Source organism: Melospiza georgiana, chromosome 6, assembly GCF_028018845.1.
Source record: "Melospiza georgiana isolate bMelGeo1 chromosome 6, bMelGeo1.pri, whole genome shotgun sequence".
Classification (NCBI taxonomy): domain Eukaryota; kingdom Metazoa; phylum Chordata; class Aves; order Passeriformes; family Passerellidae; genus Melospiza; species Melospiza georgiana.
Window position 1 is genome coordinate 51915376 of NC_080435.1, and position 15805 is coordinate 51931180.

The following is a 15805-nucleotide window of genomic DNA, read 5'->3' on the forward strand; positions in this document are numbered from 1 at the left end:
CACTGTCAGCTTCCTGTGGTGGTTTCCATACTAGGAGGGCAACATCCCAGAGCTTTTTCTGACCTTGCTGCTGTTGTGCACCATCTCATTCAGTGCAGCAGTGGGATACAGGCCCAGAAGGTTGATGCTACAATCAATACCTCACAGTGTGGTAACATGACTTTCACCTGGGGTACCAGTACCTGTATTGCAAGGGAAGGTTTAATCCATCTATCAATAGACCAGCTCTTCAAGACCTTGTGCTGGAAATCTGATTATATCCTCCCAGACATTAATGAAAGCTCATTGGGAAGGCTGAGGACTCTTCAGCTGGACATGTGTTCCCAGGAGCTGATGCAGGATGTCCCATGCCAGGCAGGCTGGATGTGCTGGTGGCATAACAAATGTCTGAATCCTGGGAATGTGTCAAAGGCAGGGCAGTATCTTGGGGCTGTGGGGAGTGGGGGGGAAGCTGTGACAGGAGTGGCATATGCTATGGACTGCACACAGACAGCTCGACAGACCCTGGCAAATTGTGCTGTGGAAATGTGAGATGCCACCACACCAGGGCTCTGCTCAGTGCTACCAATGAACTAGCTGAGATCCATTAGTTACACACACCTAGGTGCCTTCTGCCACCTCTACAGTGAGGTCAGGCACCTCCAAGGAGGGCTCAGGGGGGGTGTAGGCATGTTAAAAGTCTGCAGTGAGTTCTGTGAGCCCTCACATGCCCAAGACTGGAGCTTCCTGACTGCTTTGTGCTTACCCTCCTCAGAGGATACTCTCCCTGCTCTCTCTGCAAGCCCAAATGCCATCCAGCTCTTACAGGACCACGGGCCCAGGCCTTGCTCTTTTTCCTGCATCCAGGAGTGTCTCCTGTCAGGCTGATTGCCTCCCAGCAGATGGCAAGCACTCCTTGCTGATGCACCCAACAGCAGCAGCACTCCTCAGCCTTCACAGCTCCTCTCTTAGGTCAGGCTCTCCTCATACTGGAGGAGGTGGTGGCCTGTGGGCCATGCAAATGCCCTGCAGTGTTCTCATGGTTTCATCCAGAACCTCTAGTCAGGAGGTCATCCTTGGTCTGACCAAAAAAAAAAAACCAACCCCCCAAAAAACCCCCCCATACAAACGAAATAAAAACCAAGCAAACCCAAACAAACAATCCAAAAAACCCCCAAACCAAGCAAGTTCAGCTGCTTCCTAGTGCCCTATATGCCAATTGGGTGCTGGCATCAGCTTTGCTAAACCCTGTTGAGAAAGCTCAGACCAGAAGTGCCTAGGGAGACAGCTGTGCCTGCCATGGGCTGCAAGAACACCTGGGAGCTGCAGCTGTCTTGGACACCACAAAAAATGACAGGTTTTCTTCCTGCTGGGGAAGAGAAACATAATTTCAGTTCTAGGCAATCGTTATTGCACCAAGCTCTTGGCTGGGGTTCCTGGCTGGTAAGGAAGCAGAGCAAGGTCTGTCTCCCTAGTTCACTTGCTTGTAGGAAGGTATCATACCTGCATCTGACTTTCTCTTACCCTTTTCCTGGCTCTTGGGCAATACAAAGAGAAATCTGGAAATGGCTGCTGGGGTGGTTTTTTCCTGGGTGCCACCCAGGCACGGCCACACACAGGCCAGTCAGCGTTGCATGCCAGGAGGCTGGATGCAAGAGGCTTTCTCAGTTGACAGGGAGTGCAAAGCCAGACTGTTCAGGCTGCCCCTGCACTCTGCAGGGAAGTGCCTGCCCTCCAGCAGCTCCCCTGGCTTTCACCCTGCCTCAGATGTGCACACTTGCAGCTGGACAGGAACTGTCTGGAGGCAGCCAGAGCTCAGCTGGCAGGAGTCAGGGGAACTGCTGCCCTCAAAGGCAAGGGCACCAGTGATGACATGCATTCCCAAGAGTCTTTATTAGAGCTGTCTGAGTCTTCCTCCTGTTCTGAAGTGGCTGCTGCAGGTTTCTTTGATCCCTCTCCCAGACCTATAAACTCCTGGCCTCCCCTTCTGGACTGATGCCCAGGACTTTCATGTGTGTGCTCAGAGTGAAAACTTTCCCCCCAGGATTTCTCCCCAGGTTTTTTATGCTAACCCAAGAGCTTGATCCTATCCCTTGTAGATCAGTGTCAGAGACAAGAAACAGGGAAATGCTCGTGCCTAGATCTCTTGGGATAGGAGGGAACTAGCTAGGGAAATTGTACCCAGAGGTGTCTGTCTGTCAGAAGGCAAACACTTTCAGTGTTGGCATGGGAAAATGGGATGCTTTCTCACCTCAGTTAGTCTGGAGCACAGGAGACTCCCAAAATTTCATCTACACTTCATGTACAGACTCATCACGTTTTGAGAAAGGAGCCCAGCTAGCATTAGTGCCAGGACAATTTTTCATGAGAGGAATCTCATTCCAGCCCTTACAGGAAGCCAGAAAAAGCTAAGAAGCGTGGGATTCAATCACAGTTATTGAAATTATAGCACAGTGTGATATTTTCTGAACAGTAGACAGCCTTCTGCTCCATCTATAGCCTATAAAGGAATGAATGTAGATAAGGAAGTGTAAGATACTGGTGGGAGCACACAGGTTAACCATGTGTGGATTTGCACTTGGAGGGGTTGTATGATGAGAGCTGCAACAGGAGGCCTTCCCTGCATTTAAGCAGCCTCTGCTGCTGGGACCATGCAATGACAAAGCAGATATCTGTGGTACGTATCCATCTGCTCCACACAGAGCTCACATGCTATCAAAGGCAATAAATTCAGGCAGAACCCTCCAAGGAACTAAAAGACACTCAAATGACCACATACTCCCCTGCTACATCTCTGCTGCAGCACTTTGCTATGTTTCCCATTTCAGGTGTCAGCTCTGTCAAGCAAGGCCACCTCTTGTGCCATAGTCTGCAAAAAGCCTTGCACAGCAGAGCCATGGTCTTGGCAGGAATCCCTAAGTGCTACTGTAGAGCAAGTAAATAATCATTTTTTATGTATCTGTGAGTCTTCTCTAATAGGTTTTGTTGAGGACAGGCAGAAATTAGATAATAGTACACACAGCTGGCATCTATTCCCTTGGAAACACAGGTAAAAATGTATTTAATGCCTCCCCAGTGGCAATGAATATTCATTACTACGACACAGATGTATACTTGATTTGAAAATAAGAACAGTAATTAAAGAGCTATTAAGGTTAAAAAGCAACAAAGGAAATTCAGCTACTCAAAGAGCCGTTCTGGGATCAGCTTCTGACCTGTCTGTGCATGGGTAAGCACAGGAGGCCTGGGATTTTCCACTTGATTATTTTACATGTAGGCAGACCGTTTGTTTGGCTGTCCCTCCTCAAACTCTGCCATCTGGAAATGACCTGAGTTCAGAGTTCATTTCTCCTGCTCTCTTACTGAACAGCTGTGCTCTGCTGAGGTACTTTGTCTCATTGGCTGCTCCAGTGGTATTGTACCAACAAGAAGTGAAAGGGAAACTTTCTGCAGGCTTTTGGGAAGGAAGCTATTTTAAAGTGATCATTTATATACATTATTTTTATTAAAATAGCGTTGAGAATCACCAGTTGTGATAGCTGACTTGCTGTCATCTCTGAAAATCTCCATCCCACTGGCCATGACATTGAAGTTGAATTTCTTAGGGGTGTTTCACAAAGGTTCCTTTGCAGGGGTGACTTGTGGCCGTGACCCCAGCAGTGCACACAGAGAGTTATGAGTGAGCCAGAGAGAGGTACTGGCACTGCTGTGCATGGAGGTGGAGATGGAGCAGATGTGCCCGAGGCCAGTGCAGCACTGCAGAACTGAGGTGCCACTGCTGGATCCCAGCCAGGGCACACCCTGTGCAGTCTCACCCACTGTGTGCCAGCGTGTGACCTGCCAGAAGCTGCAGGCTCTCAGCAGGGCCGCGCCACAGGAACAGGGCAGCAGCATCCTCCAAGCCCAGCTGTGCCATGCATCACCTGCTCCCTCTCTGGGGAGGGTCTAGTTATGCCACTGAAAACATTGGGGCAGAAAATGAAGCAGACCAGGTGCAGAGGCAGACTATTATTTTAATTTCTAACTCGGTAGCATAAACATAAATAAAAAACTGAATCCACCCACTTGGCTGTTGTTTCAGGCTGCTCAGTGAGGAGAGTTAACTGCGTATTGCCTAAATTAGAAGCAGACAAACTGCATCTGCCTTTGCCCTAAGCTAACCTGACTGGCTTTCTGCACAGCAGAGCCCGGTGCAGATACGTGTCTAAAAGCAGTGACGGAGCCAGTGACAGGGACCTGTCACCTCTCGCACCCGCGTCGGAAACTTTCCTGTCCTGCTCAGGTACACGTGTGTCACAGAAGGCAGCCCTGAGCTGTGTCACCATCGACACTGATCGATCTCATCGCCTCACAAACGACAGATGTGTGTTTTCTGCCTGCACTGGCTGGCTTTGCTGGAGGATGGGTTCGGTTTGGTTTTTTTCCCCCTGGAAAAAATTCCAATTCCGTGCTTAGGCAGTGTGTTACTGATTCAACCTCATAGGGTTTATCCTTCTAATAAGAGAAACTGCCAGTGTTTGCTCTTCTTAGAAACCGAACCTGAGAGTTGTAAGCAGCAGGGAAACGCGATATCCCAGTTCTCACTGCTTTTAACCCGTCGTACATCCCTCGGCTGTAATCTGCGGTACCCTCTAGCAGGGCTGACGATATTCCCGCCCGTGAAACCCGCGTGTTCTGCTATAAACAGCCGTCGTGGAGCGTGGCCGGGTGTCTGCGGGAATGTGCCGCTCGCACCCGGCACCTCCGCTTCCCACGCCGGGCCACCTCCTGAAAGACCGCTAAGGCTGCTCCGCCGCCTCCCCTCCCTGGGCGGTCCGTGCCGCCGCTGCCCCGTGCGCCCGCGGGGCCGGGCCGGGCCGTGCCGAGCCGGGCGGGCGGGGTGGGGGCGCCGGGGGCCCGACACGCCCCCTCGGTGGCGCTCGGCTTGCCGGCGCGGCGGAGCGCGGGCGGGCAGCGGGAGCCGGGCGGGCAGCGGGAGCCGGGCGGGCAGCGGGAGCCGGGCGCGCAGCGGGAGCCGGGCGGGCAGCGGGAGCCGGGCGCGCAGCCCCGCTCTCCATGGCGGCGGCGGCGGCGGCGGGGCGGGCGCGGCGCGGAGCTCGGCTGAGCGCGGCCGCGCTGCTGGCGCTCCCGGCCCTGGCGCTGCTGGCGCTGCTGGCGCTCCCGGCGATGCCGGCCGGCCGCGGTGCCGGTGCCGGTGGCGGTGAGGCGCAGCCGGGCAGATTCTCGCCGCCGCTGCTGCTGCCGCCGGGCTTGCGGGAGGAGCTGCGGCAAAGGCGGCGCGACCTGCGGCGGCTGGAGGCGGCGGCGGGCGGCGGGGAGGCGGCGGCCGCGGCGGGGCTGGGCTGCGGCGACCTGAGCCGGGCCACGGCCGTCAGCGTGCTGGGCTGGGGCTTCACCAAGGTGGTGGCGCGGGCGGCGCTGGCGGGCGGGGGCACCGTGGCGCTCAAGTCGGTGCACGGGGCGGGCCGGGAGGTGCGGCGCTGCGTGCAGCGGTACGGGGCTCCGGCCGGCTGCCGCCGCCTGGCCGCCTACAAGCTGCTCAAGGAGGTGACGCTGCTGCAGCGCCTGCAGCACCCCGGCATCGTCAAGGTACGGCGCGGCGGGGCGGGGGGATGCGGGAGGCACTGCCTGGGCACGGCGGGGCGGGGGAATTGCTGCCGGGGCTGAGCCGGTCCGCCCGTGGTGCCCACGCTGTCCTCGGGCGGCCGAGATCTGCTGGCACTGGCAGCGACATCGCCCCGACCGTGGCTTCTGCTCTCCCGCAGCTGCACGGCCAATGCTATGACAACAGCGGAGATGCTGAGCTGCGGGTCACAGCCATGCTGGAGCTGGGATCCCCGCTGGAGATGATTCAGCTCCTGCAGACCCCCTGGGAGGAAAGATTTAAAGTAAGAAAACAAAGCAAAGGAGTTTTATCAGTCGCTTTTAGACCACAAACTGGGCAAACCGGCGAAGAGCCGGTGGTGACCGCTGGGACAAACGGGATTCTCCTGCTGACACTCTGTTTGATCCCGCAAATTGTCTGTAAATCGTTTCCTTTTCATTTCTTTAAAATCACATTAACACAGTCCTTGCTTGGTATCTCACGGTGAGTTTCTTCCTCCATAGAGCGGTGTTAAAAGAACTTCATCTGGGAGGAGATAGACACAAAATCGTACTCGGTGCTGGGGCCGTGGTTAATGCCTTCGATTACACGATAACGTTCATTTTGCCTTTATACTCCCTATACATACATATATATATATATATATATATATATATATATATATATATATATGCAGAAGGGCTTTGGTCAGGATGCCCCTCGGCTACCTGAGTCTGACTTGGGAAACCCACATCACCATGCTCGAGTCTGTGGTTTGCTGTGTGTTACCTGTTCCAGGCAACAAGCTGAGCAAGCTGACCCTCGCCATGTGTTTATGTGGTGTTTCTGATTTTTAGGCCCTTTAGGAATTATTGTAGTAAAATCGCTACTAAATTGCTTTTCTCCTGCTGCAGGTGCTAGGATTGCAGCCCTTGTAGTGAGATCTGCCTCATCTCCTTGGCATCCTGCACAGGGACCCATATGCTCCCCAGGAATATAAATGACTTGTGGCATGGCACTTACTTTGGTTATAGCTTGTTTTGCAGTTTGCCTCTAGAGCTCAGTTGGGGGTTCAATACTACTTGTTTGGGTGCCAGGAGGCAAAAAAACCCCCATCATGTAGAAAAGCAAGGGTATCTTAGTGTCAGCAAGAAATGCTTTGGGCAAAATAAAAGCACAACAAAAGTCCTAAAATAAAATTTCTGTCTGCATGTGATCCTGAATGCTGAAGGGGAGCCTTGCCATGTGAGCCAGAGGGGGATTGTGGCAACCGCTCGCTGAGCTGTGGGATGCAAAGCTGGAATTCTTATGATTGCTTCCCTAAACAAGTTAAAATAGTATCAGAGCTTCCACAGTCATTTCTCTTGGCTTGGGGAGTTTTACTTTCTTCAATTCTTTACTGGCTTCTACATAGCTTTCCTAGCACCTCATCTTCTTAAGCGTGCCAAAGTTTCCCATGATGCTGGATTAGCTGGTGGTAAAGTTTGGTGTGGTGGCATTGGAGACTTTAACAACCTCCTGACTGCAGAAGACACTAGCTCAGAATTACCCTGGCACTGTCTAGTCCTGTTTCCTAATAAGGGTGTCCAAACGTACGGGATTCCCTTGTTATGAGCCACATCAGATACCAGGGATGGTGTGAGCTGTTCCAAGGGAGAAATCCCTTGCGCTGCACAGATCGCTATCGGCAGTGGCGAGGGGTGACGTGGGGCTGCCTGGCACACCCAGCTGAGCATGCACTTTGTCTGATGCCAGGGCTCCTGATACTGAATGGAAACTGCTGCAAAAAGCTGCTTGAACAGAGTGCTGGTGCAGTATAAATGCACTTCTCTAGCTCTGGTTTCTATAAAAATAATTTACCAAGCTTTCTGCTGGGTCAGGTATTGTCTGGCCTTTCACTGCTGCCAGAAAGTTGTCATAAAAGCAAAAAAGCTGGCAAAAAATACACTCCAAGCCTTGACTAATTCTTCAGAAGCATGATTGTGTGCCCAAATTCAAACTGCTGAGGGATGCAGCAAGGCATGAATCTGGTATTAATGACCATGGAGCCTCAGTCTGTATTGACCAGCATGGGGGAAGGGAGGGGAATCTATTAATTTTATGCCAGACTGGGAAAAACCCTTCTGATTTCAACTGGCAAATCAATATAGCTCCTGAAACATGAAGACTGCTATTGTTTTCCTCACAGCTTTCTCCTCTAGCTCTTCTGACTGCAAATGTCTCTTTTTGTGTACACACATTTTTAAAAAATGTTGCTAAACTACTTACCAGTCAAATCCTGTGGCAATGTTGATAATAAATTTTGTAGCATACATATAATTACCTTTTAAGTTCTGTATGCCTTTTTTCTCTTTTAATTTAATTGAATGCCCTCCCCTTTGTTCTACTTCCAATTTAATAGCTGTTTTTCATCTGTTTTTTTCCATGCATATTCATCTTCTCTTTCTCAGATTTGCCTGAGTCTTGTGAAACTGCTGTTTTACTTGGCACATTCCCCCCTGGGTTCAATAGCCCTCTTGGATTTCCAGCCAAGGCAGTTTGTTATGGTGGATGGAAACCTAAAAGTGACAGACATGGATGATGCCAGCACCGAGGAGCTGCCTTGCAAGGAAGATAATGACTGCACACTCGACTTCCCTACCAGAAGTTTCCCTCTCAAGTGCTCCGTGGCTGGGAAATGTGAAGGAATAAATGAGAAGAAGAATCTGTTCAATGCATATCGGTATGTCCAGCTGTGAGGGGGAAGATTTGGGGTGGCTGAGCTCACACCCTGCCATGTAGCCTGTAGCACCTGGTTCTTCGTAAGAATCATAAGAGTCATGTGGTGATTCCCCTCACCTCTGTGAAAGTGTAGTTAAGAATCACTTTGAAGCAAGTTATTTTCCTTATAAGGCAGGAAAATAGTGCAGTTGTTGTCTGGTGGGAATGAAGGCATCTTTCTTCTGCTGCTCCCTTTCCCCAACACCCTCTAAAAACCTGCCCCAGAGCTTGCACCTGTAAATTTGCTGTTTGCCAAACAAACCCCGGTGCTTGACATCCACGGGCTATGCTTGCTGAAGGCAGTGGCAGTGCAGGCTACCTGCCAAACCCCACCAGCTGTGAGTCCCACTGTTGGGAACAGGCTGCCCAGTGCTTCCCTTCATCTCCAAATCTCCCTGTGGGCTCCCATGGGAGAGCAGGGGGCAGGTAAAGGCAAAGAGATGAGGCTGCTGCAGCACTTCCCATGGGCCATCAGCTGAAAACTCAGGGACTTTTGCTCACCACTGATGCTTGGCAGGTCACATCCTGGAGGGAAGCCTTGGCAACTGGATATTTGCACAGAAGGACTTAGCAAAGCGGCCTGGATTTCCAGTGCTAAAGGGTAAATCCCTGCATAGATTATTGCAGCCTTGCTGTTGCCCCTGTCTCTTGTGCACTTGTTCCCTAGGACAGGAATTTTTTTGTGTAAGTCAGTAAATGAGTCATCCTGACTTTTCAGGGGCAATAAGAAGCCCAAACTTTTTCAGGGCAAGAGAAGGATCTTGTATGAGTCTTCTTTTATGCAGTTTTTTTTTTTTTTTTTTTGGTGGGAAATACATTTCTTAGTATACAAAAATGACCCAGGGGAATGAGGGGAAGCTTTATTGCATGAAGCTTTGCAAGGTAGATTTCATGCAGCAAGGACCAGGCTTTCAGCCCAACTCACAGGAACCATCTGAGACACCAAGATGTGCTCAAACATAACTTTGTAACCAAAGCAGACTTACTAGTTGCATATGGATAATCAAGTCACGGGAAAATGTAGACAACTTAATCACCAGGGAAATGAAGGCACTGTATTCTAATCAGCCTGTGGGATTTTTTGCAGGTATTTTTTCACCTATCTTTTGCCACACTCTGCACCACCAGCTTTGCGGCCCCTTTTGAGTGATATTCTGAATGCAACAGGTACCAGCTAATATTCATAAACTTCTTTATTAGAAGTCTCTAAATGATGTTTCATGGAGTTGTTTATCTTTGTCATATTTTTCCTTAAATGTAGGTGATTTGCGATATGGAATAAATGAAACCCTGAGAGCTTTTGAAAAGGTTTTACATCTGTACAAGTCTGGGCTCTATCTTCAGAAAAGACCTCTTCTTTTAAAAGGTAGTTGATTTTGAATACTCTAAGTAAAGTAACTGCTGAGGGAATGAGGCACTTGGTAACTGGTCAAATTCTGATCTCCCCTAGGTTTAGGCAGTTTATAGTCACTAGGAAAAGCACCAAAAATATCTTTTTTTGAGCAGGCTTTTGTGGTTTTTTTTTTTTGTTTGTTTGTTTTTTTTTTTTTTTTTTTTTATCCATGGGAGCTATGCATGGTTTTGAAACCCTGTGTTTTGCAAAGTAAAAGCAGTGCAGACAAACTGCATGGACATGTGTTTGCACTGCTTCTAAATACTCTTTTCATAATGAACATCAGTGTCTCAAGGGAATGTGTTTGGGATTGAGTGGCTCCTTATCCTTTGGGCCAACAGGTCAGTTTTCAGGGCTGATATTCAAACTTCCAATTTGACTGTGTGGCTTCTGTCTGCTGAGCACAGATTATGGAAACATAGAGTGGGGAGGTGACAGCACCAAGATGAATGTGGCAGGGTACCTGGAGCCTCGGTGCCCTCTAAGTTCCTTTTCTCTGAAGATCTTTCTATTGGACCTGTGCATGGATAAATGTGCCTTTATGAGGTGCATTCCTCTGAAAAGGACCCATTCAGTGGTAGAGATGAGGCTGATCAAAAGGAAGTTTCAAAAATCCAGTGGTTACTGTGGCTTGTGTTTTCCTGAGCATTCACATGAGGTGGTGGGTGATGGTGGCTTGCAGAAGGAAATCTCTTTGCATGTGAAAGAACTATAATTTGCACTGTTACAACAAAGATATCTGGTCATTTGCATGGAAGGACCAGCAGCTTTAACAGGAATTACTGGTATTTTCCAACAACACCTGTCTATTGGCTTTGCACTGTGCCAAAATGATCACCATCCTAGAGGTGTGGGAAGGTGGGGAGAGACTCCTAGCAGTGAGTCCTCCTAGCCTGAACAACACCTGCTCAGGCTTGTCGGGTCTCTTTGTCAGGTCTTTTGTCAGGAGCAGGATCAGGCCTCCCTTTCCCCAGAGGGTTCCTCAGTCTCCTGTTTCTGTGGGTGGCACCATGACGGGTGGGTCAGTCTGTGCCCCGTGTAGCTTGGTGCTGGCTCTGTGACGAGCTTCTGCTGTTGAGGCTGGGGTGTAGGAGAGGCTGTTTGGAGGTTGGCTTTCCAGGGAAAACATGGAGGGGCTGTGGCTTTGCACAGCAGCCTCCTCCTCTCACCCACCCCTGCAGTGGCACCACTGTCCTTTTGCCCTTGAGACCTCTGACCCCTCTCCTACATCTCTGGGGGAGTTGCTGTCCTGTGCTCCGCTGCAGGACCAAAGAGCAAAATTTGGGTTTCTTTTAGCTTTGCAGCTCCACCTCACCCCACCTCGGCGGGTCAGTTCAGTCTGTCAGCGTTGCAATTCTTTTGAGTTTCACTGATTGTGTAGTGCAGCCAGTCTCTGGAAGTGCACCTGGAGTGTTTCCCCAGACTGTCCCCTTTTTCTGTCCCCAGACTACATCTCCCTGAAGGGTTTCCGGACGGTGGAAGGGGAAGGCCACAAGTGCTGGCCCTCCTACAGCCACCTGGGCTGCCTGCTCTCCATCCACAGCGCCGAGGAGGCCGCTGCCATCTGTAACTCCCAGCTGCACTGTCACAGCTTCATTGTCACCCAGCACAGGACCTGGACAGGTGAGCTTGGCCAGGGTGGCAGGGTGCTGCAGTTCATTGCAGCCCCAAGATATGTGAAAAGACTCTGTTTCAGCCCATCTGTTCAAAGAACGAGTTGGAGCTCTTCAGTTTCTGGTCTCAGAGTTGTTTATTGTATCTTATCTATAAAAGTTTTTCTCCTGCCCCACCGAGGTCAGCTCAGCAGGACAGCCAGCAGCACTCTGACCGCCACCAAGGCAGTGTTGTCTCTATACTACAAACTACATATAACATGTTTACAATCACTTTCCAATACCTATCACCTGTGTTAGACAGTGAGGTTCTATTCTAAACCAGTCCCAAAGTGCCAGCATCACAGCAGAAGATGGAGGTAGAGAAGAAGAAGAAGAAGAAGAAGAAGAAGAAGAAGAAGAAGAAGAAGAAGAAGAAGAAGAAGAAGAAGAAAGGCTAGACATGCCCAAGTCCTTCCATCTTGTTCCCAAGACCCCCCACTCTAAAAATCCCAAAATCTACCTTTTCACCCAGTGATAACTTTGTTATTAAACTTCTGTGGCTTTCAGGTCTTCATACAAAGCTGGCAATTTGCTACACGGGTCATAATCAAATCCCCAGGTGTTGTGGGCTCTGTGCCAGGGTCTCTGAGCCCCTGGCAGGGGTCCTGGCAGCTCTGGACACCCGGAGGGATGTCCTGAGTCCCGACAGGCAGGGTGACAGGGTGCTGCCACGTGGTGCTGCTGCCTTCCTCCATAGTGCCTTGAGTCTACAGGCACATCTGAAAGCTGCCTTCCTTATCCTCAAGCTCAGATGGCTGCCACTGTGGGCATCCAGAAATCCCCTGAGTGTTTGTAAGGAGACACAAGAGTAATTATGTTCTCTCTCTGCACCTTTTTTTCTTCACAAATCTTTCTCAGGACTGCCAGGTATTGTTAAACACTTACTCATTTCTTGCAGAGATGGCTTCACTTTGGTGTTAGGCTAAACAATCCCTGTGGTATGTATAGTTTGCAGAGCTGTGGGGATTTTAGAGATGAAAGGAGCTGTGTAAAAGAAGGTGGTTACTATTGTTATAATTAAAAGAATCATAGCTTACAAGTTGTTATCCCCTCTATCAAAACTAAAGCCCCAAGCCAAGGGATTTCCAGAATGTCCCTGTAATTAGCTCTGATTATAGCCTCTTGCAGTTAGCATGTTTTCAGAATTATTTTAAATGATCCCATTTAGCTGACACTTCAAGCATGGGCTAAATTGTTTCTTGAAGTAAAACACTAAATGAGGTAAATGAGTGTTTTCACTCACAATGATGCTGAAGGATCATGTTTTGTCGGTTCACATGACATTTTAAAAAACCCCCTAAACTATCAAAAATGCAGCTTTTCTGAGGGCTTGTGTGCAATTGGCATGTGGCAAACTAGTTATGTAAGAGCAGTTACATGGATGCAACATAAATCTCTTAGAGCCACCAAGTTTGACACCAGCGATGGATTGTGTGAGTTGTGCCTAACACAGCACATGTGGCTCCCTCACAGGGCAGCTGTTGGTGCTCTGTGCAGTGCCTGCTGGAAGGAATCCTGCTTGAAACCACAGTGAGGATGCAGGAGAAGCACTGGGACAGGGACCCTTTCTGCAGTGCCTTGTTGGGGTGCTGATCCCTGACATTCCTGCACCATGCCTGAGGTCTTTAGTGCTTCCCTTCCTGGCATTTTTCTTCCTTGCAGTTTCATGGCTCATCTTTGCAGCCAAGGATGCCAGAACTGTGTGGCTGAAATGCCAAGTGCCCGAGTTTGCCAGCTGGGTTAATGAGAGCTGTGAGAATGTGCTGGTCTCTCCTAGGGCTGCTTGGTAAAGCAAAGCAAGATGCAAAAGCCTCTGGGGTTGGGTGATGCATTCCGTGTGCGCGCTGAGCATCTGGAATTTACTGGGAGTGTAAAACACATCTATGGCAGGGCAGAGTGACCCTCCATTGAGCAAGCAGTGTGTTCCTGTGCCTTTTGCAATAAATAGCATGGGTCAAGGTGAGCCTCTCCCCTCTATTAAACTTGCATTTTTATTTCCTTTCCAGGACGCCCGCTCGCCTCATTCCAGAGTAGCTGGACTGATTTAGTACCGGATACCAACGCCGTGGTCTATATTAAACGTTCAGCTTCCTCAGGGGAAAGACTTGAAAGACAATGAGATCACATAAAATGATCCTGGGAGGAACAAACTGCTGGGGAGAATTTCATCTGCTGGAAAGAATGACATGTTTTATTTTGCTTTGGGATGGGATCTCCCTGCCAGCTCAGATAGAGTCAAATGCTGCTGTCTCCTTGATCAAAGCTCAAATTTCTCATTGCTGCTCCACTAGCTTCTTTTCTGTTCCCACACTGCTGTTCCACATAAATGGTCTCAGTTTTAGTCAGATGTTGCTAGACTGTGCAATACTTAGCTTTGCTGCTTTGGCCAGCTTGTCAGCCAAGAAATAGAAATAGCTGCAAGGGATCCAGCTTGGGTAGGCTTAGTTATTTCAGTCACCTCCAAAAATCTACATATGATGCACTTTGGAGAAGGCAACGGCTCTTTCTGCAGCTGCAAACTGGGTTTTCTTACTGCTGCAAATGTAAATTTCAGTGATGAGGCCAAGGTTGCAGGGTTGGGATCCATAACCAGAGGTTGATGATGGGGGTGGTCCTCCAAGGAGGGTCCTGATTCAGTTCCTTCCATGCAAGGGAGGGAAGTGGTGTACAGGTCAACACTGGACCCAAATATCTGTGTGTTTGGATGCAGGATTTGGGGTTGATCCTATGTGATTTCTAATACCAGCTCCCATGTATCAACCTTGAAGGTTTTTCTCTGTTACTTTCCATGAAAGAGCAAGACATTCAAATTATTTATATGTAAGGTGTGACTTTGTATGATAAAGAATGACTCTTTATCCTAAGCATGCTGTGAGAAGTTGTTTTTTTTTTTCCTTTGATTGCCTAAGTCTTTACTGCAACCCAATGAAGAAATGCCAGTGTTTCCTACCTTCAGCTCACCTAGCATTGTTACCCACTCCAGAGGCCAGCCTGTGAGTGCTCCAAGCAGTGTATGAATGTTCCTGAGCGCCCTTGGACACTCAGCTCCTGAAGGACGCTGTGGCTGTACTTGCAGGCTTCTGAGCATAGAGGAGACTGTGTGGTCCCAAGAGCCTCCTGCAACTGCCCTTTGCTAAAACTGTAGATCTGGCCTCTGAAAAATAGCTGGGGTTAGTATAATTTCAGTCTGAAAGAGATGACAGTGGGAATCAGTCGCTGTGTCTACCCTGATTCACCCTGGAAGCAGTGACTGTCCAGGACCTCTTCTGGAGGGAAAGCCTAAATCACCACTGACCTCATGCCTCCTCGGGAAAGTCCCCGGCTTTGTGCACAGGAGCCACACTACAACAAACAGGGTGATGGCACATTGTTTTCTGCTTGTCCCACACCGGAAATTCCAGCTTATGGTGCACGGCAAGAACCGTGCAGCCATTTCCATGTGGGACCTTGTGGCAGCTGGGCACCCCTGGACTGAAAATTCTGCAGCTCTTGCCTGGAGTCCTGCTGTGTTTTTGATGGTCTCTCCCCATGTTTCCTAGAGCAGGAGCCCATCTTTCAGCTCGTTAGGACTCGATTAACCACAGCAATGCCTTTGCATGTGTCTTTCTCATGCACTGGAACCCTGCTGCTTACTCTGGGGCTGGGGGACTCTAGTGATATCAATTAGTGAGGATTCCTAGTCAGCACAGCAAGAAGGCTCTTGTGATGCCATTGCTGCAGGCTTTGTGACAGCAGGGCTTTTTAAATGGGCAGGGACAGACCCCTCTCTCCATTCCAGCTCCTGTGGAAGTTGAAGGGAAGGTCCTGCCAGGGGGCTGCTATTGTTTTACACTGACCCAGTGAGCAGGGCTTCAGGCACTTCAGACACCTGCTGTGCTCTACACTAGCCAGAGGTAAAGGGGGTTTATTCCATGTCTCCCAGCCTTCTGAGATACACTGCAAAAGCACTTCCCCCAAAGCAGGGCCGTGCAAGGGCCAACCTGGGTCATTTCACCGAGGAAGAAACAAAATGCAAAAGTTGAAGTGGTTCCAGTTCATGTTAGAAAGACCTTCCCATCTTAAAAATTTCTCCTGGTAGAAAGAACATTGTGTATTTCAGTCTTGTGATGCTTCTTTCACGTGGCAGGTTTTTCTGCCAGTCACATGCAGCCCCTCAGATGCAGACGGTGAAGTTGCAGGGAATACCAGTGTCACTGTATAAATGCAGCTTCCAGCATCAGACCTGCAGTTAGACCCTGGCACCAGAGACCACTGATCATGTCCTGAAAGTTTTGAACACACAGTGATTAACAAACAATAATAATAACAATTGAAACATAACTGAAAAGGGAAGCTAGGCTTTAAAGAATTACAATATTTGCTGTTGCCATAGGAAGTGGCTTTTGTAGGACATTTACACCACCCCACACAAAGGAGTAAGCACATTCTTACAGC

The 15805-nt window shown here is 49.5% G+C and overlaps 1 protein-coding gene across 1 annotated transcript; it reads left to right on the forward strand.

The window, feature by feature from the left end:
- The first annotated feature begins 5034 nt into the window (after positions 1 to 5034).
- On the forward strand, positions 5035 to 14235 carry LOC131084962 (extracellular tyrosine-protein kinase PKDCC-like). The gene is made up of 8 exons (XM_058026720.1): positions 5035 to 5151; positions 5191 to 5568; positions 5745 to 5867; positions 8014 to 8285; positions 9411 to 9490; positions 9585 to 9689; positions 11163 to 11339; positions 13378 to 14235. Exons 1-8 carry the CDS (start codon positions 5035 to 5037, stop codon positions 13488 to 13490), a joined length of 1365 nt encoding a protein of 454 aa, XP_057882703.1. The 3' UTR covers positions 13491 to 14235.
- Positions 14236 to 15805: the final 1570 nt, after the last annotated feature.